Consider the following 26,026-nt stretch of genomic DNA (forward strand, 5'->3'; position numbering starts at 1 on the left):
TCTCACTAAAAATTCAAAGTGTGTGCCTAACATTAAGCTCCTAAATACATAAATAGGAGCTATAAATAGGAATTTAACTATTAGTGGCCTAATTTTCAAAGATGATGAGCATCTGCTCCTGGTGTTTGATCTTTTTGTGATTTGTTGGTCTCAGTGCTTCTGGACATTGGTCTGCTTATACATATGGTTATATATATAGATACGGTTTTTGGAGCCTAACTTTAGGAATCCATATTAGAACACTTTTGGCCAAGATTATTATATAGATTAATCTACTTTCCTGCTGTCTGAACCAGAGAGTCCATCAACCCAGATTATTGTATCTGATTTTCAGAAACCTAATTTTAAGGTAACTTCTCCCATATTTTATTTTGCCTGTCCCTCTTCTTTTTAGGTATTTGAGGACTTGGTGTACCCAAAATCACTGATTTCCAATTCCCTTGCTGTCATTGGCATGTTTACTCTACATTTCCACTAATTGGTTCATGATGGGTACTTACTTGAAAGTTAAAATCATAGCTTCATTTTCTTTAGCGTTTGGGCTATGGCTAAACTACGGTAGATCCTCAGAATTACGAGCCCCTTAGGATTGGGGAAAATGTTTGTAACTCTGAACAAAATTTTATAGTTGTTCTTTCAAAAGTTTATGACTGAACATTGACTTAGTACAGTTTTGAATCTTTATAATACAGGATAAAAATGCTTTATTTAGCCATCTAAAAAGAAATGAAATAAGCACAAGAGTGGTTTCCTTTCCTTGTCATATCTTTTTTTAACTTTTCCTTTTTATTTAGCAGTTTATGTTTAACAGAATACTGTACTTACTGTCTTGTTTTGTCTCTGCTGTCTGATTGCATTGTTAAAGGAGGGATGTGTCTGGCTTGTCAGTTGTAATTCTGAGGTTCTACTGTACATCGTTTGTAGTGTTTCTGGTGAAGATCTGTAAGCCAGTGAGAGAGAGCTCTTCCCCCCAGCATAGTAGCTCCTGCCTCCTCAAGGGTTGGTAGTTATGTTGATGGGAAAGGCTTTCACAATTATGTACCACTGTCTACATCAGTGCTTAGGCTGGTATAATTTACATTGCTCAGGGGTGAGAATTATTCAGACCCATAAGAAATATGAGTTGTACCAAAGTAACAAAAGCCTTAGAATTTTGCCACAGTGCTGTTCTCATGTTCTGAGCTAGGATTTTAATTCTGTCCATGCCCACCATTCTGTGTAGGGTAATTATGCAACCTCTGTCACATTCACTGGTAAATTGTATGCCTGCTTTTTGGTTTAAAAGAGGTGGGATTCATACAATGAGTTCAGTTTTACCCACAGAACTTTTTAAAAAATTAAAATTATGAAGAATACATTAGATTTTCAATATGCGTAGTACTAAGAATGGTAAGACAACAAAAGCTTTCACACCTCTTGAAGTGTAGTTTGGTAATGTTCTTTTATTGTGTAACTAACAGGCAGGAAACATTCTTTTTCAAAAGAGTGAATGCTCCTGAGAGGAAGTGTATCTATATTGGTATCTCCCAACTGACATTGTATTAAAGTACTATGTATACTATACTATATATATACTATAACACATTAATACAACATGAGTTGGTAGATACTAATACAGATACATTCCCTCTCTGGGATGTTCTGTTTTTTATATAGTAACACTGTTTTATGAATATGATGCATGCCTTTGTGAGTGTGTGAACTGTAGATGATGGTTTATTTGCTATGGAGTTAAATCCAACGGGGTAGAAGAGAACCAAGCAAGTAAAGGTGTAATAATGGCCTCAATAAGGGGCATCCCAAGGAACGTTCGGTCACAAGAGGGTTACTCAACTCCATGCAGCCGGAAGTGAATGATGTAGCAGGGGGAGTGTAGCAAGTTGGGGCTGCATTGCTCTGCTTCCTCTGCCACCGATGTTGAGTGTATGGTGGTTGAACCCCTACTGCTGTTGAATGCCGGGGAGCCGAATTCCCAGCCCTGCTTGTCCGTCAGCTGCATTCTTGGTGAAGGAGGAAAGGATAAGGGCAGAGGTGAAAAGGGGATTGGGCAGAGCAGGGGTGGGGAGAGGTGGAGCCTGGGATGAGGGAGAGTTATCCTGGTCCTTCCCTGGGCTGGAGAAGGGTCATGGGGCCCATGGTCCCACATATTCCCATTCACCAGTTGCTTCTGCAGCTGGATACATACAACTGTGAATGATAACAGAGAACGATGTCTCCATTTCAAAGGCCTCCTATATAAAGTGTTGGACACCTGTGATATCCTTCTTTTCCATTCTCATGTAAATTAAGATTTCATGCTCTTTTCAGCCTTTCTTCCTAAATAAATCTGTTAGAATCTTTGAGGAGCATGTTGATCTTGCCAGACTCTGTTCTTCACCTTCACAAGAACACACTTATGCAAGATTTTGGCATTAATAAGAAACATTAACTTCATTTGGCTTTGCTGGTCTCTGCAAGGCTGCTTTGCTAATTTCAGTTATTCTTCGAGTGATTGCTGATGTCTATTCCAAGTTGGGTGTGCGCAGGCACACACCCAGTCGCTGGAACCTTTTTTGCCCTAGCCAGTGTCCATAGGGTTGATGTGGCACCCCTGGAGTAGCGCCAATATGGTGACAAATATATGCAGCACCCTCCCCTGCTCCCCACTCAGTTCCTTCTTGTCGCTGGTCGTTGGAGCTCTTGCTTTCTCTGCTCAATTCTTTAGCTAGTAGTCTATTGTAGTGTAAATAGTTCTTGAAGAAGTTTAAATAGTTTTAATACTTGATAGTTAGTCTTACTGTTCAACTAATAGCGGAGGTGGGACTTCTGTCCACCTCAGTGCCTTGGTGCTGGGGAATTTCTGGTTCCCCAGGTTTTAAGACTTCTTCAAAATGTGACAAATTTATGCCCAAAAGTGACCCCCATTCAGCCTGTTTCATTTACTTGGGGGAGGGACACTTGCGTGATCGTAAGGCCCTTAAAGCCCAGAACTTTGAAAGATAGGGCCCAACGGCTTAAAGTTCTCTTAATGGAGGTGGCTCTTAAGCCTCAAGAGTCTCCAGCAGGAGTGGAGAGTGGAGTCTCCTCTGTGCCATCAACGCCAGACGCGTTATGAGTGACATAAGGACTTCTGCAGATGACTGTGCCGAGTTCTTCTCCATCTATGGAGCACAGGCACTGTAGCACTGAAATGGAGCAATCGGAGCTCATGGACGTGATACCGGCGCCGACCCCTGCGCTCCCGTCGATGCTGGCACTGACAGTGTATTCGGTGTCGAGCACTCCAGTTCCAACCCAGCAGACTGTGGGCCAGTTTCAGTTGCCTTATACTTAGGCACCAGCACCAACTCTGATGGCCCTGCTGTGGTCATCTGCCCCTGAATTGGTGTTGGAGTTGGACTCCTTTTACTCAAGCTCTGGACAAAGCAGAAGCTCGTGAGGGTCACACCATAGCCGTTGCAGGCACCGTAGTTGTTGCTTGGATGATATGGGTTGGCCACTGGCTTCGCAGGCGACTCAGCAGTGGCCCTTCTGGATCCTGTGCGCGATGCAGGGCAAGGCCATTAGAGTGCCTTTAATGGAGCCGGGGCCCCCACCAGTCCTGCGCTCGGCACTGTCGGCATCACTGGGTGCCCCACCGCCAGAACAAAGACAGGAAGTGGCGGTCATCGTGGAGCCGCCTGCACCTACTTCATCGGCATTGACCTCGGCGCTGTTGTAGCGAAACTGGACCCCTTCACTGCTGGCACCATCCGTAATTGTACCTACGGTGATGATGGGGCAGGTACTGGCCCAGGCACCAGCACTGACTCAAGTGCAGGGAGCAGTAGCAGCGCCATTTGTGCCACCTGTGATGGGGTTTTATGGGCAGCTGGTGCTTCTGCCAGCTCTGTCTTTGCCCGTAGTTTCCATGGGGGCCAAGTGCCGGAACAGGTCACTACTGCCCTTCCCCTCCAAATGGAGACACAAGGGCTATCATCTTCTTCCTCCCCAGATGAGGTGGTGGTGGGCTCATCGCCCTGACTTCTATTGGAGGATGGCAGAGCTTTTCAACAGCTCCTTAGGAGAGTGGCCCAAAACTTGAGGGTGCAAGCGGAGGTGGTCCAGGATGAGATGGACCCTGTCCTGGACATTTTGTCCTCCACAGGCCACACTTGGGTGGCTCTGCCCATGATCAAAACAGTTGCCGCTACAGCTAAAATGGTCTGGCAGACACCTGCTTCTGCCCTTCCTGTGGCCCGTAGGAATGAGGGATGGTACTTTGTCCCATCCCAGGGCAGTGAACATGTGTTCACCCCTGCACCTGACTCCCTAGTAGTGGACACTCCTAACCATAGTGAGCGCCAAGGGTTCCAGTGTCCCTCCTTCAAAAATAGAGAAGCTAAACACTTGGACCTCTATGGGAGGAAGGTCTATTCAATGGGAAGATTGCAATTAAGAATTGCTAACCAGCAGGCTCTGGCTGGCAGGTATCTTACAATACAGTCACCAACCTGTTTAGGTTCTCTGGGATGATGCCACCTGAAGCCAAGCAGGACTTCACAGCCGTGGAACAAACTGATGTCAAGGGCAGCCCTGCAGGCAACATTGGATGCTGCAGACCCTGCCACAAGGGTTTCCGCCTCTGGAGTGGCAGTGCGCAGAGGGGCTTGGTTGCAGGTTTCCAGCCTGCCTCATGAGGTTCAGCAGACGATCCAGGACCTTCTCTTTGATGGCCATACCCTCTGCTCCTTGGGCCTGCATACACCTGCCAACCATGCAGGCATTTTAACCACCGTCCTCTGCAAAGACGTTTCTGCAGCCACGAAGGGATGGCAGTAGAAGGTGGAACAGGACGGGCAGGTGCCATTCAGGCCCACAACCTCAAGGCCACCAAAAATGGCCCACAGGGACCCAAGCCTCAGTTTTGATAGCATGATTGGGAGCGTCTGGCCAATCTCACCCACTCCAGCATCCCCACTTCTTGTGTTTTTGCCTATCCCCCTTTTACCAAATGTGGTGCAGCATCACCACAGACAAGTGGGTCCGGCGTACGGTAGAGAGGGGTTACACTATTCAGTTCTGTTTGTACCCCCCCTTCCCACCCCCCTTCCCTGTCCCTCTTCAGGGACCCCTCTCATGAGATCTGTTTATGGCAGGAATTGCAATCCCTGCTGGGCTCTGGGGCCATAGAAGAAGTTCCTCCCAGGTTCAGGGAACAGGGGTTTTATTCCCGGTATTTTGTAATTCCGAAACCAAAGGGGGTCTTGAGACCCATCCTGTACCTAAGGGGTCTCAACGAGTTCATGAAAAAGGTAAAATTTCGTATGATATCCCTGGGTCTCATACTCCTGATGCTGGAGCTGGGGGGATTGGTTCGTGGCTCTTGACCTACAGGACGCATATTTCCATATCTCAATCTACCCTCCTCACAGGAGGTTTCTCGGGTTCATGGCAGATGGGAACCATTATCAGTTCACAGTTCTGCCTTCCAGTCTGTCTGCAGCCCCAAGGGACTTCACCAAATGCATGGCGGTAGTAGCCGCACACCTACACAGGCAAGGGGTGCAGCTGTTCCCGTACCTGGACAACTGGCTAGTCAAGGGTTGTTCCAGGGAGCAGGTGATTCAGCATGTACAGTTGATCCATCAAACCTTCATAAGCCTCAGTTTCTTGATCAATGAGGCAGCTGGTGTTGGCCCTGTCTCAGTCAACAGAGTTTATAGGGGCATGACTGGACGTCAGATGTGCCAGGGTGTTCCTGCGGGACGACAGGTTCAGGTCCATGGGGGCCTGGCAGTTCCCACTACAATGGCCAGGTGCTGCCTGCATTTGCTGGATCACACAGCAGTGTGCATCTGCGTGATACAACATGCCATGTTAAGGATGCGCCCCCTGCAGCTGTGGTTGTCATTGGTGTATTACCCTGTAAGAGACAGTTTAGACTTGCTGGTTACAGTGCCAACATGGACTTTGTCAACCCTGCACTGGTGGTTGGACAAGGGGTTTGTCCTCACAGGAGTCCCCTTTGCCCCAGCAGCCCTCCATTTCCCTAATAATGGACACTTCAGACCAGGGGTGGGGAGCACACCTGGGTCAGCTACAAACCCAGGCTCTTTGAAGTGTGTCGGACCTTCGACTCCACATAAATGTGAGGGAGCTCAGTGCCATCAGACTAGCAAGAGTGGCTTTCCAGGCCAATCTGACAGAACATTGCATGTCCGTTAGTACAGACAAAATGACAGCAATGTACTATATCGACAAACAGGAGGGTGTACGTTCCTCTTCCTGGTGCCACAGGGCCACAATGCTCTGAGACTTATGCATTCAGCCCAACATCATGCTGGAGGCCCTCTACCTGCCAGGTGCGCGCAGTTCACTGGCGGACCAACTCAACAGGTCCTTTACAGATCACGAGTGGTCTCTCCACCGGGAGGTGGTTTATTCTATTTTGCGGAGATGGGGGTATTCTCAGGCGAACCTGTTCGCCTCCCACCTCAGTGTGCAATGTGGGATGTTTTGTTCCTACCGCAATCAGAGCCTGGGGTCCTGGGCAGACACCTTCAGTGTCCCCTGGTCGAGGAGGCTGATGAATGCAATCCCTCCAATTCCGCTAGTTCACAGGGTCCTCTTCAAGATTCGCTCGGAAGGGGCATTGGTCATCTTGGTAGGAGCAGAATGGGCCCGGCAGCACTGGTATTTGACCCTGCTACACCTGTTGATCTGCAAACCAATGACACTACCAATCCAGCTGGACTTGCTGACTCAGCAAGAGGGGAGACCGCACTGTCCCAGTCTCCAGTCGCTACACCTCACAGCTTGGATGCTCCGTGACTGAGGGACCAAGAGCTGGCCTGTTCAGATCCCATAAAGGAAGTATTGTTAAATCGTAGAAAACCCTCCACGAGGGTGACTATTTGGCTAAGTGAAAAAGGTTTTCAGTGTGGGTGTCTCACAGAGGGCTATCTCCCACACAAGCCTGCATCCTGTTGATTTTAGATTATCTATGGGGTCTGGTACAGGAGGCCTTGTCCCTCTCCTCAGCTAGGGTACACTTAGCTGCTATGTATCAGAGAAGTAGCTGTGTTAGTCTGTAGCTTTGAGAACAACAAGAAGTCTTGTGGCACCTTATAGACTAACAGATATTATGGAGCATAAGCTTTTGTGGGCAAAGACCCGCTTCATCAGATGCATGAGGTGGGGTCGTGGTTTCTGACTCTGACAAAGGCTCACATCTCCCTGTCGGATCTAACTTGTTTTTTCCTCTTGTGATAAGTAATGTTGATACTGGGCCATTTCCACCTTGCTGAACAGACCTTGTCAGCTCTGGCCCTCCCTCTTACTGGGATCCCACTCTTTAAATACCCCTCTGAAACATCTGATGAAGCAGGTCTTTGCCCATGAAAGCTTATGCTCCAAAATATCTATTAGTCTATAAAGTGCTACAAGACTTCTTGTTGTTCTTTTAGCTGCTATGTCAGCCTTTCACCTGGGTCATGGAACGTCTTCTGTGTTCTCAGACCCCGTAGTCGAAAGTTTTCAGAAGGAAGTGGATCCGAGGTTCGGGCACCACTGTCCCCATGGGGTCTCAATTTGGTGTTAGCTGAGCTTATGGGGGCCCCCTTTGAGCCCCTGGCTGCTTGCTCCCTGCTGTTTGAGTTACAAAACAGCATTTCTGGTGGCAGTCACCTCAGCCAGGAGGGTATGTGAGTAGAGGGGTCTTTCAGTGGACCCCTTGTACACAGGGTTTCACAAGGATAGGGTTAGGCTGAGATTTCACCCTGTGTGTTTACCTAAGGTGGTCTCCAAGTTTCATGTTAACCAAGACATTTCACTACTGGTGTTTTACCCAAAGCCCCATGCCTCCGCGAGGGAGCAATGGTTACATACCTTGGAAGTTAGAAGGGCGCTGGTCTTCTATATGGATAGTACTAGGCCCTTTAGAAGAGTGCAGCAACTCTTTGTGGCAGTTGCTGATAGGATGAAGGGCCTTCCACTCTCCTCCCAGCGGATTTCTTCCTGGATAGTGATGTGCATCAGAGTGTTACAAGCTCACAGGGGTTCCTCCCCCTTTGGTTAGTGCACACTCCATGCGAGTGCAGGCATTATCTGTGGCGTATTTGGTGCATGTGCCTATCCAGGACATCTGTGGGGTGGCCACCTGGTCCTCGGTTCATGCATTTGCAGCACATTACGCTTTGACACAGCATGCATTGGAAGGCGCTGCAGTGGGCAGGGCTTTTCTGCAGTCTGATGATGGCTCTGACCCCACCCCCTAGGCATTGGCTTGTATTTGCCCAACTTGGAATGGACGTGAGCAATCACTTGAAGAAGTGACAGTTACCCAGTCTGTAACTGGTGTTTTTCGAGATGTGTTGCTCATGTCCATTCCAAAACCCTCCCACCTTCCCCACCCTTGGAGTAGCTGGTAAGAAGGAACTGAGCGGAGGTGGGCGGTGCATATATTGGTTGCCATATCGGTGCCACTCTGGGGGCACCACACCAACCCTATGGCTACTGGCTAGGGCAAAGAGCTGCCAGCAACTGGGTGCGTGCCTGTGTACCCCCAATTTCGAATGGATGTGAGCAAGAGATCTCTAAGAACACCAGTTACAAAACGGGTAACTGTCTTGGTCCTTTGTCCATTTTCCTTAGATGTATAATTGGGGTGAGGGTTTAAGGGTGCTTTAGAAGGAGAATGCTTATCATCTAACATAGCTCAGGGGGTATCTTGTGGTGCTACTTCAGCTCCTCTGCCTGAGTTTTAATTCCCCTTTGTCGATAAGCTGTTTGAGAGCAGGGCCTTCAAGGTGTATTTGTGTGGCACAAGTTAGTTGTTTTCATATGTTAATTTGTAAAAGACAAGGCCATTGTTTTTAAAGCAGTGCCATCTCTGCTCTAAGTGCACTGTCAATAGGGAGAATTTCCAGTTAGAAAAATACTTTTATTGAAGTATGTACAAACTTAGACGTGGTATAATTGTTGAGAAATGCTTGGTTTGTATTTTAATGAAGTTAACAATCTTGCCAACAGACATTAGATCAGCTCCCACTCACGAATCCTGAACATTTTGGGACTCCTGTCATAGGAAAGAAAACAAATAGAGGAAGGAGATCTAATCATATGTAAGTTTAAATATCTTTTCAATCATTTGTTTGAATTCTGCATTAATTTATCTTCTCATATTAAGTCATTAATTCCAGCACTTGTTGTATATTGCAGCCTTCTATAAATTATTAAGATACTTAGCAGGTTTTATGAAAAGTAACATTATGCTACAAGTGAAAGGAAAGTCAGGAAATAAGTCTCCCTGCATTGATATACTGTAGAAATTACAACAAGCGAAGCAAGCACAATATCAGTATTCATTGTGAACAGGATTTTTGAAAAAGGCAAAAAATAAAGAGCTTTCAAAGCAAAAATCATGCAGTAGGTTTTTATCTTGCAGAATACTAGCATAGGTTCTGAATAAAGCTGGCGCAGTTGTATTGGAATCTGAATTTTTTTAAATAGTTACAAGTGTGCATGAACAAAGTCTTTCTCTCTCTGACATGAGATCTGTTTAGTCTCTAGGGTCCTAGAGCAGGCTTTTGGGAATTCTTTCCATAATTCTAGTTTTGTAGATGAAGATTGTTCACCATCTTCAAAAGGGTTCAACATTTGTAATAAATATGACACTGAGGAATAAACTGCTGCACATATGGTGGCCAAATTTCCATTGTACCGACCACCTTCATAGTCGTGATCTACAAGAAATCTATATTAAATTCTCTGAATAATTCTGCTTTCCAGAGCTGAGCACAAGTTATTAACACAATTATCAAAGCTAACATGGGTATAATGAACTAAGGTTATTGTCCTTTTAACATTGTGATTGGACCTCTTGGATAGTATTTCTATGGTTATGTTCAGCATTTTGCTCTGTGTAATTAATTTGTCATCTTTTAATCCTGAAGGAGTTCTGTGCCAAAATGTTTAAAATGATGCACACAGTATTTTAAAATTCTTCATATTTTATTTATCAAAATAACACAATATAATTATGTCAGTTTCAATTATTTTGGTAATTTATTTTAAAATACCTATCAGCAAGTGTGTCTATAGTAATGCAGGCAATCAGATTGATTCAGGAATGTTTACTGAGAAATACATTCATTAGTAGTCATGTTAATTCAGAACTTTGAGAATTCATTTAAATCACAACACAGAAATACATTTTCTGCTCCCCTCAGAAGCAGTGCACAGGCTTGGGGGAGTCAGAGAGGGGCTAAGAAAGGAACAGACGGAGAGGGAAGTAATTACTAGGAAGGAGCATGCGAGTGAACCTGGAGGGTGGTTGGGTGTGGGTGGGAGAAGTATGGAACAACTGGGGGTATTTTTGAGGGAGAAGGGAGCGTTACAGTAGTGAGGAGCCATCCCCATGCAGATGCTGTCTGTTTCCTACCTTGTACCATTCAATCACTTGTCCCCATTCTCCAGATGTCATTGAAGCCACACCATTTGCCCATGTAGCCTGGCTCTCCTCCTCCTCCTCCTCCTCCTCCAAGTGTTCCTGCACTACTATTCAGCCAGCCCTCTTCCCTGTCCTCATGTGTCCTCCATTCCGTCTCATGCACCCTGCTTCCCATATCCCTGTGTGTCTCTGCATCCCCACTTCAGTTCTCCTTCCTGCCTGTCCCCATGTATTCATGCACCCACCTGCTCCTTGACTTCCATTCAGCCCTTGACTTACTGCTGTCACCCCTACTACTGCTGTCACCCCTACTAACTTCTGAGCCTCAGCCCCACTCTGCCCCCCTCAGCCCTTCTGAACCCCAGTGTATGTGGTCCACAAGTAGCCCCATGTGCCCTGGGTCCACAAGTAGCCCCATGTGCCTAGGGTGCATGTGGTCCACAAGTAGCCCCATGTGCCTAGGGTGCACTAATATCAAGATTACAAAATCACACTTATCTGAAGGGTATAGTGTCAAGCTCAAATTCCGAAGTTTGATTCAAGACCAGTGTGGAAGCACAATGTCTTAAAATTGAATTTATTAGCCTTCAGAGGGGTCCTGTATGTAACCCACAATGCCCCTCACTGCTCTGGCCACTGCTCTCCAGTAACAAGAAGACTGTGAATTTCCAAGCAGAAGCAGTGAGCCTTTGACTGTGGGCTCATGTTTATATGAGAGCCTGAGAAATGCCTTTCTTTCTTTGTTGTTAGTGCTGTGATTACATCTACGCATTACAGATAGCTCCTGGACGGAGTTTGTGGCTCTGTCTGCACACTTGTTTTTTTTCTGTGCTGCCTAGCGCCAGCCACTGCCCCGCCACTTTACGTGGCACACTGGGCTGTGCTAGGTGTCATGCTTGCATAAGATGCTGAGAAACTTGACAGTGGTTTACATTTGTGTGTGAACCCCCTTTTCTCCCCCACGGGCGTCACACTGTCTGCATCTTTCCCTGCTCTGCCACATCACATGGGTAGCTTCCAGGCCAATAAAAGGATGTGCCTGCCTTTTGGTGCTGACCATGCTGCCAGGCAGCACCATGTCAGAGATTGCATATGTTTAGGGCTCCAAGAGTGGGAAGGATGTTTGGGGTCTTGCAACCACCATGGGGAAGTCTCCCTCAGTGGCTAACCTATTCGGGGGCTTGCTGCTACCACGGGGAACTCTCTCCTGGCGGCTAAGATATTTGAGGGGGGGATACTTCAGCAGCTGCAGACCACAGTACCCCCCCGCCCCTGTACACACCCCACCAAAAATATTTTCGGGAGCTTGCTGGCCATTTCCAAAAAGTTCTATTTTCCTATACTTTTATATTCTATTTCTTTTAACTTTAAAATACAGTCCGGGCCCCTGTGTTATTTTCAGCTATCCCATGCGATGATGGGAGGTAGGACACTCAGTGGATGGCCAGTTGAGAATACAGTCACTGCACCTGTGTTGACAATATAATGTGGGGGTAAACCAAAAAATCTTTTTTCCCTAGACTTTTCTATCCTCTTCCTTCTAACTTTAGAACACAGTCCAGGCCCCTGCTTTATTTTCAGGGATCACGTGATGGGAGGTCAGACAGCAATGAATGGCTAGTTGAGAACATAGTTGTACAGAAGCCTTATAGTGCACTGGAAGGCCAAAGATTCTTCCCATCAGAAACTCTCTTTTCTGAAAAACTTTCCTATCTTCTCTTTCTTCATGCTTTTCAGTGTCCCTGTATTAGTTTCAATAAAGTAAAAAATTTTTTCTTAGCCTTTTCTATGCTCTTTCTGCTAACTTTGAGGGGCCCTTCATTATTTTCAGGAATTGGCATATTTTCAGGGATCAGGAGGGGAATGAGGAAAATGCAATGTGGGAAGATGATTTAAGACCATGGAGAATCCCCAGAATGTTATGGGGATGAGGGAACTGTGGGATGGGTTCCCACAATGCACTGCTGCAGCAGTTGGTGTTAGCCAATTTGAGTGTTGCAGCAATGAGTCAACTAGGTAAGGAGCATGTGGGAAGTAAAGGTGGTAAAATTTAAACTTATAAATAATTGCAAATTGATATTAATAAATTTGAATTTATCTCACAGTGTAGACGCAGCCTTGAAATTAACACTTGTTTTCAGTTTACTTCCTTGTTTCCATCAGCATCATCAATGATGCTTGTAGGTTTTGTGAATAAAATTTTACTTCAGAGGCAGCATATTTTAACATGAGCCCAAACCATTGCTCTGCTCCCTGAGTACATTTGTTTTGTGATGGATCGCCTCACCTTTTGCTTCAAATTGACTTGTGGCAGAATCAGTTTAATATACTCTTCTCACTCTCTCTGTCACTAAAACTTACTTTCCCCTTGTGTTTCTCTGTCTGCAGAGACATCTCCCTCTGCAATATTTTTTTTTTCTGTCACCACTGACTTGACTGAAGTAAAGGTAGATTGTGCACACACTATGAGGAAAATCTCAGCTGTAATTTCTGTACACATTCCCCCCTTACCCACACAGTCTCTCTCTCTCTCTCTCTCTCTCCTTTCCCTCTTCATACTGGTTGATCAGGCAAAGTGGCTGTGCAAAATGGGTGCAAACTCCCATTTCCACAAGAGAATCCAAAGTCTTACGAAGCAGCCTGAAAGGTTTCTTTAAAGATTTTTTTTAAAAAGTTTATTAATTTATGGGATAGCTATTTTAAAAAGAAAGTTTTGTGGCTTTTCCATGTGTTTTAACTACTTATGTTAAAAAGCAAGTTCCACCATGCATTTCGTTAGTAACAGAGGGATAGCCGTGCTAGTCTATCTACTAGCAAAACAAAAAAGCAGTCCAGTAACATTTTAAAGACTAACAAAATCATTTATTAAGTGAGCTTTTGTGGGATAGACCAACTTCTTCAGACCATAGCCACACCAGAACAGACTCAATATTTAAGGCACAGAGAACCAAAAATAGTAATCAAGGTTGACAAATCAGAAAAAAATTATCAAGGTGAGCAAATCAGAGAACAGAGGAGTGTGGGGGAGTTAAGAATTAGATAAAACAAAGTATGTAAAAGAGCCCCTATAATGAGCTAGAAAATTGCCATCCCGGTTTAAACCACGTGTTAATGTGTTGAGTTTGCATATATGTGTTACTGAGTAGGTTGCCCAGACCTGAAGAAGAGCTTTGTGTAAGCTTGAAAGTTTGTCTCTTAACAGATGTTCTAATAAAAGATACTACCTCACCCACCTTATTTCGGAGGGGGAAAAAAGGCCTTTTTAAAGATTTAATAAATAGTATAATTGGGTGTTTTTATGCTGTGGTGATTGATAGTACACACTGAAAAATGTTTGTAATTAAAGTATTTGGAGCCATTATGTTTCTGTATATGTATTATAGTAAATTAAAAAAATCTCTTAATATCCTTGCTTCAGTTAAATTTTAGATTGTTTGTTTGTTAGTTTTGTGTCCCCTCTAATTTGCAGGTTGTAAATCTATACACTATCATGAAGTAAAGTCTAAGCCTCTCTTGTTTTCCATTATAGCCCAGAAGAAGAATCTTCATCCTCGTCCAGTGATGAAGATGAAGATGATAGGAAACAAATTGATGAATTATTAGGAAAAGTTGTGTGTGTAGACTATGTTAATGTGGATAAAAAGAAAATTCTGTGGTTTCCAGCCTTGGTAAGTGTTTCATATAGATTTTGTAAAGGCTTTTAATTTTTTATAAGCAACAAATGAATAGCAATTATCCTTTTTACTTTGTCATGTAATACTCCCATGCAACCAAAGTACACAGCAATATGTTTCTTAAAATTCATTAGTACAGTAAGTCCCCAACTTACATGGGTCTGAGTTACACAGATCCGCAGATACACAGATACAGAAGGGTCTCAGAATACGTGAATCCAGAGTGCGTAACCCTACTCTTGTGCAGCTGACCCCCAATTCATGCAATAATCCCTTGCTTTACGCATCTTCACATTGCGCAAAATTCGTTTTAACGCAAGTTTTGCACAACGTGAAGCTCCTGGGCTCTCAGCCTGACTAGTTTCCTGCAGCTGAGGGCAGCTAGGCAGGCTGAGAGCCCCTTCCCGGAGCGGCACTAGGCACCTCTCTGGGAAGATAGGGGGAAGGCTTTTACCCCACCTAGCTGCCTGTCCCTGCTTCTCAGAGTGGCGCCACTTGACAGCTGTGCCCGCTCACCCCACCCCCCTATTAAGCCCCCTGCTGGCTCAAACCCCTCTTCCAGTTCCCCTCCCCTGTGGCCCCAGGTCACCCCCCCTTGTGCACCCCAGGCTCACCTCCCTCCGCAGAGAGCTCCAGCTGCATGCCTGGGCTCCCCTCCAACCCCCTTATACCTGGCTCCAAGCCCCGTGCCCCAATTCTGTCACCTTGCATGCCCAGGTCCCAACCCCCGTGTGGCCCCAGCTCACCCCCCGCCCCCGTGCAGCTGGGTCAGCACATGCAGGGCTCCAAACTTCCCCCCCCATTCAACCCCCAGTGCACCCTCATTCAACCCCTCCCCATCCAGCTCAACCTCCCCGTGGCCCCAGCTTATCACCCCGCGCATAGGGCTCCAGCTTCACCCACACATGAGACCCCAGCCCCTGGCATGCTGCTCAGGGCTCCAACACCCCCCCGCCCTCCCACCCGTACTCCACCACACTGCCCCGGTGCACCCCATGCAAACCCTGCCCCCCTCCACGGCCCAAGCTCGCTCCCACCCACGTGGGGCTCTGGCTGTCACCTGCCACTGGTGTGTGCAGGGCTCTAATCTCCCTGCCAGCTCAACCCACCCTTGCCCTGGTTCACCCCCCTTCAATCCTGCTGAGACCCCTTCCCCCGACATGCATGGGCTCTGGCTTTCAGCCACTGCAGGTGCATGAGTCTCCACCCCCACAGCTAACTCTGGCTCACCCTGTTCAACCCCACAACACACACTTCCCCCAACACGCAGGGTTCTGGCTTCAACCTGCTCCCGGGGCTCCAGCTCCAACCCCAAGACCCACCATCCCTGTGGCCCCAGCTCCAACCCCCTGGTCAGGCTTAACCCCTGCCCCAACCACCTGCTGCCTGGGTCCATGTCTCAGCTCAACTTCATTGTCCCACCCCCTACCCCCTCCAGCCATAACCCTCTCCAGGCATAACACCCACCCCCACACCTCCCAGGGCCCCAACCCACCCCCCAAGCCTGCCCTGATTTATGCGGTTTTCAGATTACACAGTGACCTTTGGAATGAATTAACAGTGTAAATTGGGGACTTACTATATTATAACCATACAGGGGAAATGTATATATACACACATAAAGAAGTCTGCTAATAAAAGCAAATTCTAATGTGGTTATAATCTTCTAAGCAATCATAATTACTGATTCTTCTTCGTGTCCCCGTGGGTGCTCCACATTAGGTGTCGGGCTTGCCCGGCGCCGCAGATCGGATCTTCCAAGCAGTTTCTGCCGGACCGCGCATGCGCCAGTGCGCACCGCTCCCTTGCGTGCTCCTGGCTACATGCGCGATCCGGTCCCCGCCAGTTCCTCTTAACCGCTGTCGGCTGCAGACGGAATCCGACTAGGATACGGCCAAGTTAGCGTATTCAATGGTTTTAGCTGTTTTCTTTAAAGTTTTCAAGTTCTTAGTCTATTGTTAAGTTAGCCAGTTGTTATTTTCAAAAAAAAACCAAGAAACAACAAGCGGGACGGAATTCAGTCCGGTCCTAGTAACAGGCGGAGCACCGGAGGCCAGGAGCCTAGGGCTATTAGCCCTCCTGCCACGGCAGGCTATCGGAGAGGGGGAAAACAGCACAGAGAAGGTGCTAAGTACCCCATTAACAACTAAAAGACTCACCAACAATGTCCTCTTCAGGATTCAAGAAATGTGAGTCTTGCCGAGAGGCAATGCCAGCGTCTGATGGGCACAGTCACTGTATAAGGTGCCTTGGGGAGTCCCATGTCACGCAGAAATGCTCCTTCTGTGCAAAATTAACAGCCAGAGCAAGGAAGGACAGGGAGATGCGGCTTAAAATGCTGCTATTCGACAAAGCCCTCCAGCCAGACGTGCCGGAGCGGCCGCAGCAGGAGGGACCCTCCGGGGCCCATTAAAGGAAAGCCGCCTCCCTCACCCCATCAGCGCAAAAACGGAGGAAAGTCTCCCCAGCCCGATCCCTGCCGGCAGCAACAGCGAGCGGGACAGGAGGAGCGCACAGCCCCCAGCCGCAGCAACAGCTGATCGGCGGCGGCACGGAGAGCCACGTGGAGGCGGCTCAGCCTCCGATAATCAAACAGCCGCCCCGCACCGCAGGCAGGGCGGCGGCTAAACAAGTGCCGGTACCGGCGGCACCGCAAGCAGCGGCACCGACCCCTGGGGAACCGGCGGTGCAGAGCGCGCAGGCACGCAGCCTGCAGGTAACGGAGGACACCGCCCGCGCGGCACCGCCTATGAGCGTGCTGAGAGGGGCGTGGACGGGGCTGAGATCCCCTGCATGTCAGGGGGCGGAGCCACCCCCTCAAGGGAGGGGGAAGGCTGCACAGAAAACAAGGCACTGCAGCCCCTCTCCAGACAGGGCTGCAGAGTTGCTTTCTCTCAGCGCTCCGCTCATGCTGCAGACTCCAACTAGAAGGCAGGGGTCCACCCTAGCCTACCCGGAGCCCCCGTCTCCATTTTTACAACCAGCCTCGACCTGGCTGGGACCACCTCCACCCTTCTTGGGGTTTGAGCCGCTGGAGTACTATCACAAATCGCTCTCTCCAGTGTCCCAGGTCCCTCAACGATCTCGCTCCCCCAGACGCAGAGGGTATGCACCAAGGGAGTGGTCCAGGTCACCTTCCCAAGAACAGTGCCCATGCTGCCATGGTCGTCCCTATTACGCGGGGCATAGACACCACCGGCAGTCTACCAGGGAAAGATCCCCACAGACGGTCCCGTATCCCCGAGGGCAATCGCGAACGGGGACAGAGACTCAAGTATCTCAGGGGGAACTGGTTATGGAACCCCGAGATTTTCCCTTGCAAGCTTCCAGCGAGCGGATGTACCATCGCCAACAGGAACTGGAAGGGTCCAGAGAGGCGTATCCTAGTGGTTCCTTGCTCTCCTCCCCGGACGAGGCTACGGCCCCGGGGGGTGTCCATCCTCCGGACGATCTCAAACAGTTTCAAGAGCTGTTTAAAAGGGTGGCCTTCACGCAAGGCATCCGGACGGCAGAGGTGCAAGAGAAACACCATAAGCTCCTCAAAAATCTGAGACCTCCGGCCTCCTCCAAAATAGCAATACCGCTTGACGAAGCAATCTTGGAGTCCGCCACTATGATATGGCAGACCCTGCGACTATTCCGCCTGTCCACAAGAGAGCGGACAAGAAATACTTTGTGCCGGCGAAGGGCATGGAGTTCCTGTTCAGCCACCCACAACCAAATTTCTTGGTGGTGGAGTCGTCGCAACAAAGATCAAAGACATCTCAGTTCAAGACAGGGGGAACAGACAAAGATGCCAAGAAGCTAGAGCTGTTCGGCAGAAAGGTCTACTCCTCCTCCACACTACTGTTGCGAATGGCAAATTACGCAGTGCATCTAGTGAACCACAATTTCGGCAACGACACTAGGTTAACCTCCCTCATGGACTCGCTTCCAGAGGACAAGAAACCGGTGCTCAAGGCCATCGTGCAAGAAGGCTACGCAGCCTCGAGGACGGGAGTTCAGATCGCCCTGGATGTTGCGGACACAGCAGCACGCTCCACAGCTACGGCAGTGGTGATGAGAAGGGAGTCCTGGCTCCAGACTTCGGGTATACCGAGGGATCTGCAGGCAAAGATCGTCGATCTTCCCTTCGACTCGCAGAAGCTGTTTGCTGAATCAACTGACTCGGTCCTTCATTCCAGTAAAGATTCAAGAGCCACACTTAGGACCCTGGGGATTTACACCCCTCCATACAGAAGGAAAAAGTACTACCCTCAACAAAGACAGTACCAGTATCAGCAACAGCGTCCCCAGTACCACAGGGGTTACGAGCAAGGGCGACATCAACAGCACCAGCAGTACAGAACTCCCAGGTGACGTTCCCAACAGAGCCGTGCGTCCTCGGGGCAGGGCCAAAGGCCACAAGTTTGACACACAGATCCAGGGCTGCGCCATCACCACTACCATCGCACAAGGTCATCCGAAGTGGCTATTCCACCATCGCCTCCGACCATTCTACGACCAGTGGCAAAGGATCATCACAGACAAATGCGTGCTGGAGATCATAGCCACGGGGTACGCCATCCCCTTCCAGTCGCTCCCACCGCCACGACCTCCACCCAGGCCCCACCTCCAGGAGGCCTCCCACGTAGCGAGGCTCAAGCAGGAGATAGACCATCTCATGCTCATAGGGGCAGTGGAAAGAGTGCCGGAGCAACTGCAAGGAAAAGGGTTCTACTCGAGGTACTTCCTCACGGAGAAAAAGACAGGAGGCTGGAGGCCCATCTTAGATCTTCGAGGCCTCAACCGGTACCTGCGCAAGCAACACTTTCGGATGATCACAATCGCCTCCATCCTTAGGGCACTAGACAATGGAGATTGGTTCGCAGCCCTCGACTTACAAGACGCGTATTTTCACATAACTTATCCATCCGGCTCACCGACGATTCCTCTGGTTCATGGTAGGCAAAGAACATTTTCAATAGAAGGTCCTACCGTTTGGCCTCTCCTCGGCCCCCAGAGTCTTCACCAAGACCTTGGCAGTGGTGTCAGCCTACCTGCACAGACAGGGGGTGTTTATATTCCCGTATCTGGATGACTGCCTACTCAAAGGGGCCTCGAAGGAGGAGGTAGTACGCATGATAAGCGTCACAGCAAGCACGTTGTCTTCGCTCGGCCTGGTTATCAATCTGGCAAAATCAAAGATAGACCCCACACAGGACATAGAGTTCATAGGGGCACGCATAAATTCTATTACAGCGAGAGTGTATCTACCAGAGACATGCTTTCGGGCCATCGGCTCCCTCGTGCAAGTCATCACCTTCAGCCCTACGGTGCCGGTTCTGACGTGCTTACAGCTGCTGGGCCACATGGCAGCAGTGACGTTCGTGGTACAGAATGCCAGGTTACACATGCGCAGCATGCAGCACTGGCTGGCGAGCGTATACAAACCGGCAGCACACACCGTTCACAGGGTGGTGTCGCCCACGACAGAGGTGCGCAAATCCCTGCAATGGTGGGTAAACCCCAAGAACTTGCTAACAGGGGTACCCTTCCACCAACCACAACTATCGGTTTTTCTTACTACAGATGCCTCCCTCATAGGGTGGGGAGCACACATGGGCGAAGAGGTGACGCAAGGGCTGTGGTCCTCCACGGAGTAGTCACTGCACATAAATATACTGGAGCTCAGAGCAGTGTTCAATGCCTGCAGACGCTTTCGAGACCATATACAAGGCAAAGTCGTCGGGATGAGTACAGACAATACCTCCACCATGTTTTATATAAATCGGCAAGGAGGAGCTCGGTCCCGTGCCTTATGTGCGGAAGCAGTCCGGTTGTGGAACTGGTGCATCGCCAACAATATAACCTTGAAAGCCTCGTACTTACCAGGCGCTCACAATGTGAAGGCAGACCAGCTGAGCAGGCGTTTCGCACTCACGCATGAGTGGCAGATCCGTCCCGATCTGCTACGACCGATTTTTCACGCATGGGGTTTTCCCCAGATAGACCTGTTTGCCACTCAACACAACAAGAAGTGCCCACGATTCTGCTCCAGGGCAGGACTGGGACGGGGGTCCCTGGGGGACGCATTCACGATCTCCTGGAGGGAAATCCTGGATCTCCTACTTTACGCTTTTCCTCCCACAGTGCTGATCCACAAAGTCTTGCAGAAGGCCAGGAGGGAAGGAGCCCGAATGATCCTGATAGTCCCAACGTGGGATCAACAGCAATGGTTCCCCCTACTCCTGCGCATGTCGGACCGTCCACCGATGCCCCTCCTGGTGGCGCCGGATCTGCTCACGCAAACCCAGGGGTCCATAGTGCATCCGCACCCCCGAGGCCTGTGACTACAAGCGTGATTAATCCATGGCTCAGCTCCCTAGAGAACACATGTACGGAGGAAGTGCAACAAGTCCTAGAAAGTAGCAGGAGGACTTCCACCAGGAAGACCTACAAGCAGAAATGGACTCGCTTCACGGCATGGTGTTCTACCAAACAGCTAGCCCCCCTTTCGGTACCTATATCTGTAATATTAGAGTACTTACTGGACCTCAAGAGAGGAGGACTCTCGCTATCCTCGTTAAAGGTCCACCTTGCCGCCATTTCGGCGTTCAGACACGAAGAGGAAGGGCACACGGTGTTCGCCCATCCCATGGTTACCAGGTTCCTCAAAGGGTTGGTAAACCTATACCCCTCTCGGAAACCGCTTCCACCTTCATGGAACTTGGACCTGGTGCTTAATGCGCTAACGAGACCACCGTTCGAGCCTTTGGCCACGGTTTCCCTCTGCCTCCTTACGATAAAGACGACCTTTCTTCTCGCAATCACGTCAGCTCGCAGGGTGAGCGAGCTTGCGGCAGTTATGGCAACGCCACCCTGCACTGTTTTTTTCCAAGGAGGCGATAACCATACGGCTGCATCCAGCCTTTGTTCCGAAAGTTTCTTGTGAGTTTCATATTAATGAACCTATTGTTTTACCCTCATTTTATCCAAAGCCTCATAACTCTAACAAAGAGGCGCGCCTACACCTCCTGGACGTGAGGAGGGCGCTGGCTTGCTTTTTATGTAGACAGGACTAAGTCTTTCCGAAAAACGGATAGACTCCTAGTCTCTCTCACTCCCAGATCAAAAGGAGAAGGTCTCTCTTCGCAGAGAGTCTCGAAGCACATCGTATCCTGCATAAAACTGTGCTACGAACTCAAAAAGACTCCTTTACTGGCCACGCCCAGGGCTCATTCCACTAGGGCGGTGGCGGTATCAACAGCCTTTTTCCAGGGCGTTGCGCTAAAAGACATTTGCAGAGCGGCGACCTGGTCATCCTATGACATCTTTGCCAAACATTACGCCCTTCACAGGGTATTCCAAGAGGATACCCGTCTCTCAACAGCGGTCCTCTTGGGGACAAGCTGCACATAATCCGATTACCCACCTCCTATCTTGGGTTACTGCTGGGTAGCCATCTAATGTGGAGCACCCACGGGGACACTCGAAGAAGAAAGAAAGGTTACTCACCGTAGTAACGGTGGTTCTTCGAGATGTGTCCCCATGGGCGCTCCACTACCCGCCCATCCTCCCCGCTTCGGATCTCTGTTTAGTGTTTTGCAGGAGCATCCGAGGCGGTTGGTCAAGGAACTGGCGGGGACCGGATCGCGCACGTGGCCAGGAGCGCACAAGGGAGCGGCGCGCACCGGCCCATGCGCGGTCCGGCAGAAACTGCTTGGAACATCCGATCTGCGGCGCCGGGCGAGCCCAGCACGTAATGTGGAGCACCCACGGGGACACATCTCGAAGAACCACCGTTACTACGGTGAGTAACCTTTCTTTTTCTTAATTTCATTTCAATAACTTGTGTTAATTAAGGCTTGTTGCTAAATAACTAATGTTAACTTTTCAATAGTACTGTGATTTTTAAATCAATGCCAACATTAAATAAAGGGAATGATTTAAGAAGAAATGCAAGTGAAGAAAATAATACTCAAATAAAATCTTAATTCCCTTATTGAAATGGTTAGTCAGATACTTACAGTAGAGTTTCAATATTTGCGAACCTATGGTTTGCGAATTCAATTATTTGTGAGCCGCTGGGGCAGCCTCTTCCCTTGGGGCCCTGGGCAGGAGCACTGGCAGCCACCGCTTTCCCCAGGGCCCTGGGCAGGAGCACCAGCAGCTGTCACTTCCTGCAGGGCTCCGTGCAGAAGCACCGGCAGCCGCTGCTTCCCCCCACATGTGTTCTAAGAGCCCAGTAAGCAGTGGAAGTGTTGGTAATGTTGTTAGACAATATTAACCTCCTGTGGTTCGGCAAATTCTTTCATTTGGCATCAGTCAGGTCCTGAGGATGCCTAAGTAGAGAGGTTCAACCTGTATCATTATTTTTCAAGAAAATGTCTACTTAACTAGCTAACGTTTTTTGACTAAATATTTTTAACTGTTTTTTTTAACTGGAAACACCTACAGCTACTTGTGATTTTGGCTGGTGTACTTTAGTAAATGATTTGTCATATGTGGCTGTGAATTTTTCATTGTGAGGTATTCTGCTCATTTCTCTTTGGCCATGGAGTTCAGTCTTGCTGAAGGCTCCTGTTTTTTTTTTTTTTTTCCAGCAAAGACACCTGTGCACTCCTTTTTGAAAAGTTGCTGTGCTGCACCATCAGCCCATATAACTGTCTCTGGCGAGTGCAGTAGCTGCCATCCTCTGCTCTAACTCCCGCACTTGCTACTCCCTCCTCCTGTGTGCTCCAGTGGCTTTCTCTGGGAGTGCAGCAGTGCCTGTTGAGGTGGGGGTGGGGAGGCTTGGAAGGGAGAGAGGTCAAAGCTGGCAAAAGCTAGCCAAAAAAAGGCAGAATATCTAGCAGTGAGATGTTCATTTCAGGGGATGGTAGCATATTATGAACATTAAAATTTATAAGCAAGGAAATAAAACATTTGACTTAGTTGAAGGCTGTAGTGAAGTGTCGTAGGTTATCCCGTCAACCTAACTGGTCAGTGCTTCTTGAGACAGTCCATTCTATTAGTTCAATCCGTCTTTGTTTCCATTTAGGTGAACAGGGTTCTGGGACACTCTCATAACTGATTAACATGTTCTCTTGCCTATACTTTTGGCAACTTCCAGTAGACATTGCGTTTATCTGAAAATCAATGGTAGTCTTCCTAAAGATAGCTGGGAGCTGTGTTCTTCAAGTGGATCTGGATTGATGACGATAAATCTTTACAAAGACTTGATAAAGGCGGGAGATGTTTCTTTTGGCTTTTTCCTGGAGATTAAAATAATTTGTTTTTCTTGAAAAATATTAGATAAAATATTTATTCTCTGGGATATTTATCATGAAGATTACAGATCTGGAAGTTGAGCAGTATTCTTTAATCACCATATAGCTTTCTCTCTCATACATAGAGACTGGAGGGGCAATCATCATTTAAAACTACAGCATACTTCAAAATATGTTCAACAGTGCAGCACAGTTCAAAACTAAAACGTCGCTACCACTGTGACCAAACCCTGGAAAAATTTTGAATCTCTCAGGTTGTTGCCTGAGTAGCCAATAGCATTAGACATGACACTAAGATCTTTTTTGCTTACCCAGTGTGGAACTGTGCAGAAAGTCTAAAAAAAAAAAAACAAACAAAAAAAAAACAAACCCTCTGCTTCAGTTGGGAAAAATAAAAACTTACATGCAAAAATCTTACGTGGGGCAGATTATTTGCGAAGTTTTTAGTGCCGTTCTAGCCAGCACAAATAATTTTACACAAAATGCTGTTCCACTGACATCCACTCTATGCAAGCAACCTTTCAGAGTAATACATACCAAAGGTTCATATGTAGTCTAGCCATAGTACAGAAGCTCTACCCCATTCTCAAATATGGAGCTTACATTTACTAGCAAAACACTTTTTTCTCGAGAATTTTCCAAGTGCCAGAGGTAGAATATCACACCAATGAAATATTAAACTTACTTTAGCTCTCCTACAGAAAATAAAAAGGGGTGTGTGTGTGTCTTTTTCTCCAAAAAGTAATGTTAGTCAGAAGTAGTATTCTGCTTGATTTGTGGGTGTAACTACTTCAAGCACCAACCCACCTTGAACAAATGAGATCATTTTCTGTCGGTAGATCATACTCTTTTCAGCAAACCTTTTATGACTGAGTATGATCCCTTTTGTAGTTATACAACTCTCATTAGTGAAGAGAACATAAATGTTGTAATATAAAAATAAGCTGAAGTTTTGTTTCATAGTCCATACTGGTGAACGCTGAAGTAAACGAAGAGCATAGTGAAAAACAAATTAGATTTTAAAGTTTGTGCTTCGTAATGTCAGGTGCTAATGCAAACAACAAATCTATTTTAGTAAAATTTTACAATGTTTATTACTCTCTTGAAAAAAACCAAGATGTGAGGCTTGTTCTCATGTTCACTCTTTCAAATCTTCTGTTTTTATACATTATTTCCTATCTAATCTTTTGTCAGTACAGAACATAGCGTTGGTGCTCAACAAACTCACTGCTGCCTTTTTGTTGCTATTTTGCTGTGGCTTACTTATTCTCACAATTTTATAGGGTAGTTTTATTTTACCCTGTGTCAAATTAACCAGAGGGAATTTTTAAAATATAGTTTAAATCAAGTTAGTTCCTTTTGTGGCAGTAGAAACTGGAATTCCCAAGTACCATGAAGTTTGTGGTGTAGAGCAGGGGTCAGCAGCCCCCAGCATGGGTGCCAAGAGTGGCATGCAAGCTGATAGCTCAGCTCAGCCCTTCCCCTCCTCCTCTATGCAGCTGGGAGCTTGCTCAAAGCCATGCCACCTGTGGATTAAGAAAAGACCAGTTAATGCTGCCAACTGCCACCTAAATGGTATAGCTCTGCATCTTTATTTGTTTATTAATGAAACCACTGTAAGGACCATTAGTGACCTTAAAAAGTATTACCAGCGCTTAGACAGTACATAGAGGTCAAAAGGTCAAATTTCGGCACTCTGCCTCAGAAAGGGTGCTGACAGCGTAGAGACAAGAGGAAAAAGAAAACTCTTCATTGCATTAGCAGGAAAGTTAAATTTGCTGTCACTTATGCAGCTCCATAACAATACACAGCACATTGTATATACTGTAAAGTTAGCACCCAAAAGATAAAATTCTTCCTTTAAGGATTTATTTTCTCCATTTGTTCAGTCTTGTGTTGCCTACATAAATTTAATCTTCCAGGTAACATTATTTTATTGTAGAAGAGCTTTGGCCTAATTTTATTATACATTATAGTTAATAATGACTAGATATTAGTGTGAATAATAGAGATGTATACTTAACATGCTGAACAATGCACATGTGTTTTTTACTCTGTTATACTGTGTTTGATATCATAGTGTATATTCTCTGGAGCACTGAAAACAAAGATGATCTTTGATGCTTCTGTAATGTGATGCATAATCAAGAGACTGCACAAACCTTAATTCTCAAAACATTCCTTTTGATGTAGGGAGAGGGTCAGGAACTTGTTTGAACCTACACAGTGAGTAAGAGAGCCAAGATTAAAAGTGAGGACTCTGGCTCTCAGTCCTGTGTTTTAAGTCCACTGGATCATGTTGTCTTTAATTTAATTTTGTTAAGGGTTATACTAGAGGCCAATGTTATATAGTTTTGATCTGAACTAGCTGAGTGATCTTAAAGAGGGTGTTTTGTTGAGTTGCATCTTGTTTAATGTATACATGAGACCTTTGGAAATGTTAGTGAGGTGGAATGGGTTGCAGTATTTTCAGTCTTCTGGTTACCTGCAGCTTTTAACTGCATAACCAGTGACCCTGCTGGAGTTGTTGGTTTGCATTACTTATTGTCTGGAGGAGATTAGCGCATAGAAGAGTGCTAGTTGGCTGAAATTTGATCTAGATAAGATCATAGTGGTGTTTCTTGAGGTAAGTTGCCTGAGGAAATAATGTGGGTGTGGTGGTGCTTTGCTTTTGAGCTTGCACTTGCCTT

The 26,026-nt window shown here is 47.2% G+C and overlaps 1 protein-coding gene across 3 annotated transcripts in view; it reads left to right on the forward strand.

Annotated features, from left to right (window-relative positions):
- Positions 1-26,026, forward strand: part of ARID4B (AT-rich interaction domain 4B) — a 184,952-nt gene that overhangs the window by 64,879 nt on the left and 94,047 nt on the right. For all 3 annotated transcript variants that reach the window (XM_074990133.1, XM_074990132.1, XM_074990134.1), the window contains exons 7-8: positions 8,992-9,083; positions 13,941-14,079. In XM_074990133.1, coding sequence (XP_074846234.1) covers positions 8,992-9,083; positions 13,941-14,079 — 231 coding nt within the window. The remainder of the gene's footprint in view (positions 1-8,991; positions 9,084-13,940; positions 14,080-26,026) is intronic.

This window comes from Carettochelys insculpta, chromosome 3 (assembly GCF_033958435.1).
Source record: "Carettochelys insculpta isolate YL-2023 chromosome 3, ASM3395843v1, whole genome shotgun sequence".
Lineage (NCBI taxonomy): Eukaryota > Metazoa > Chordata > Testudines > Carettochelyidae > Carettochelys > Carettochelys insculpta.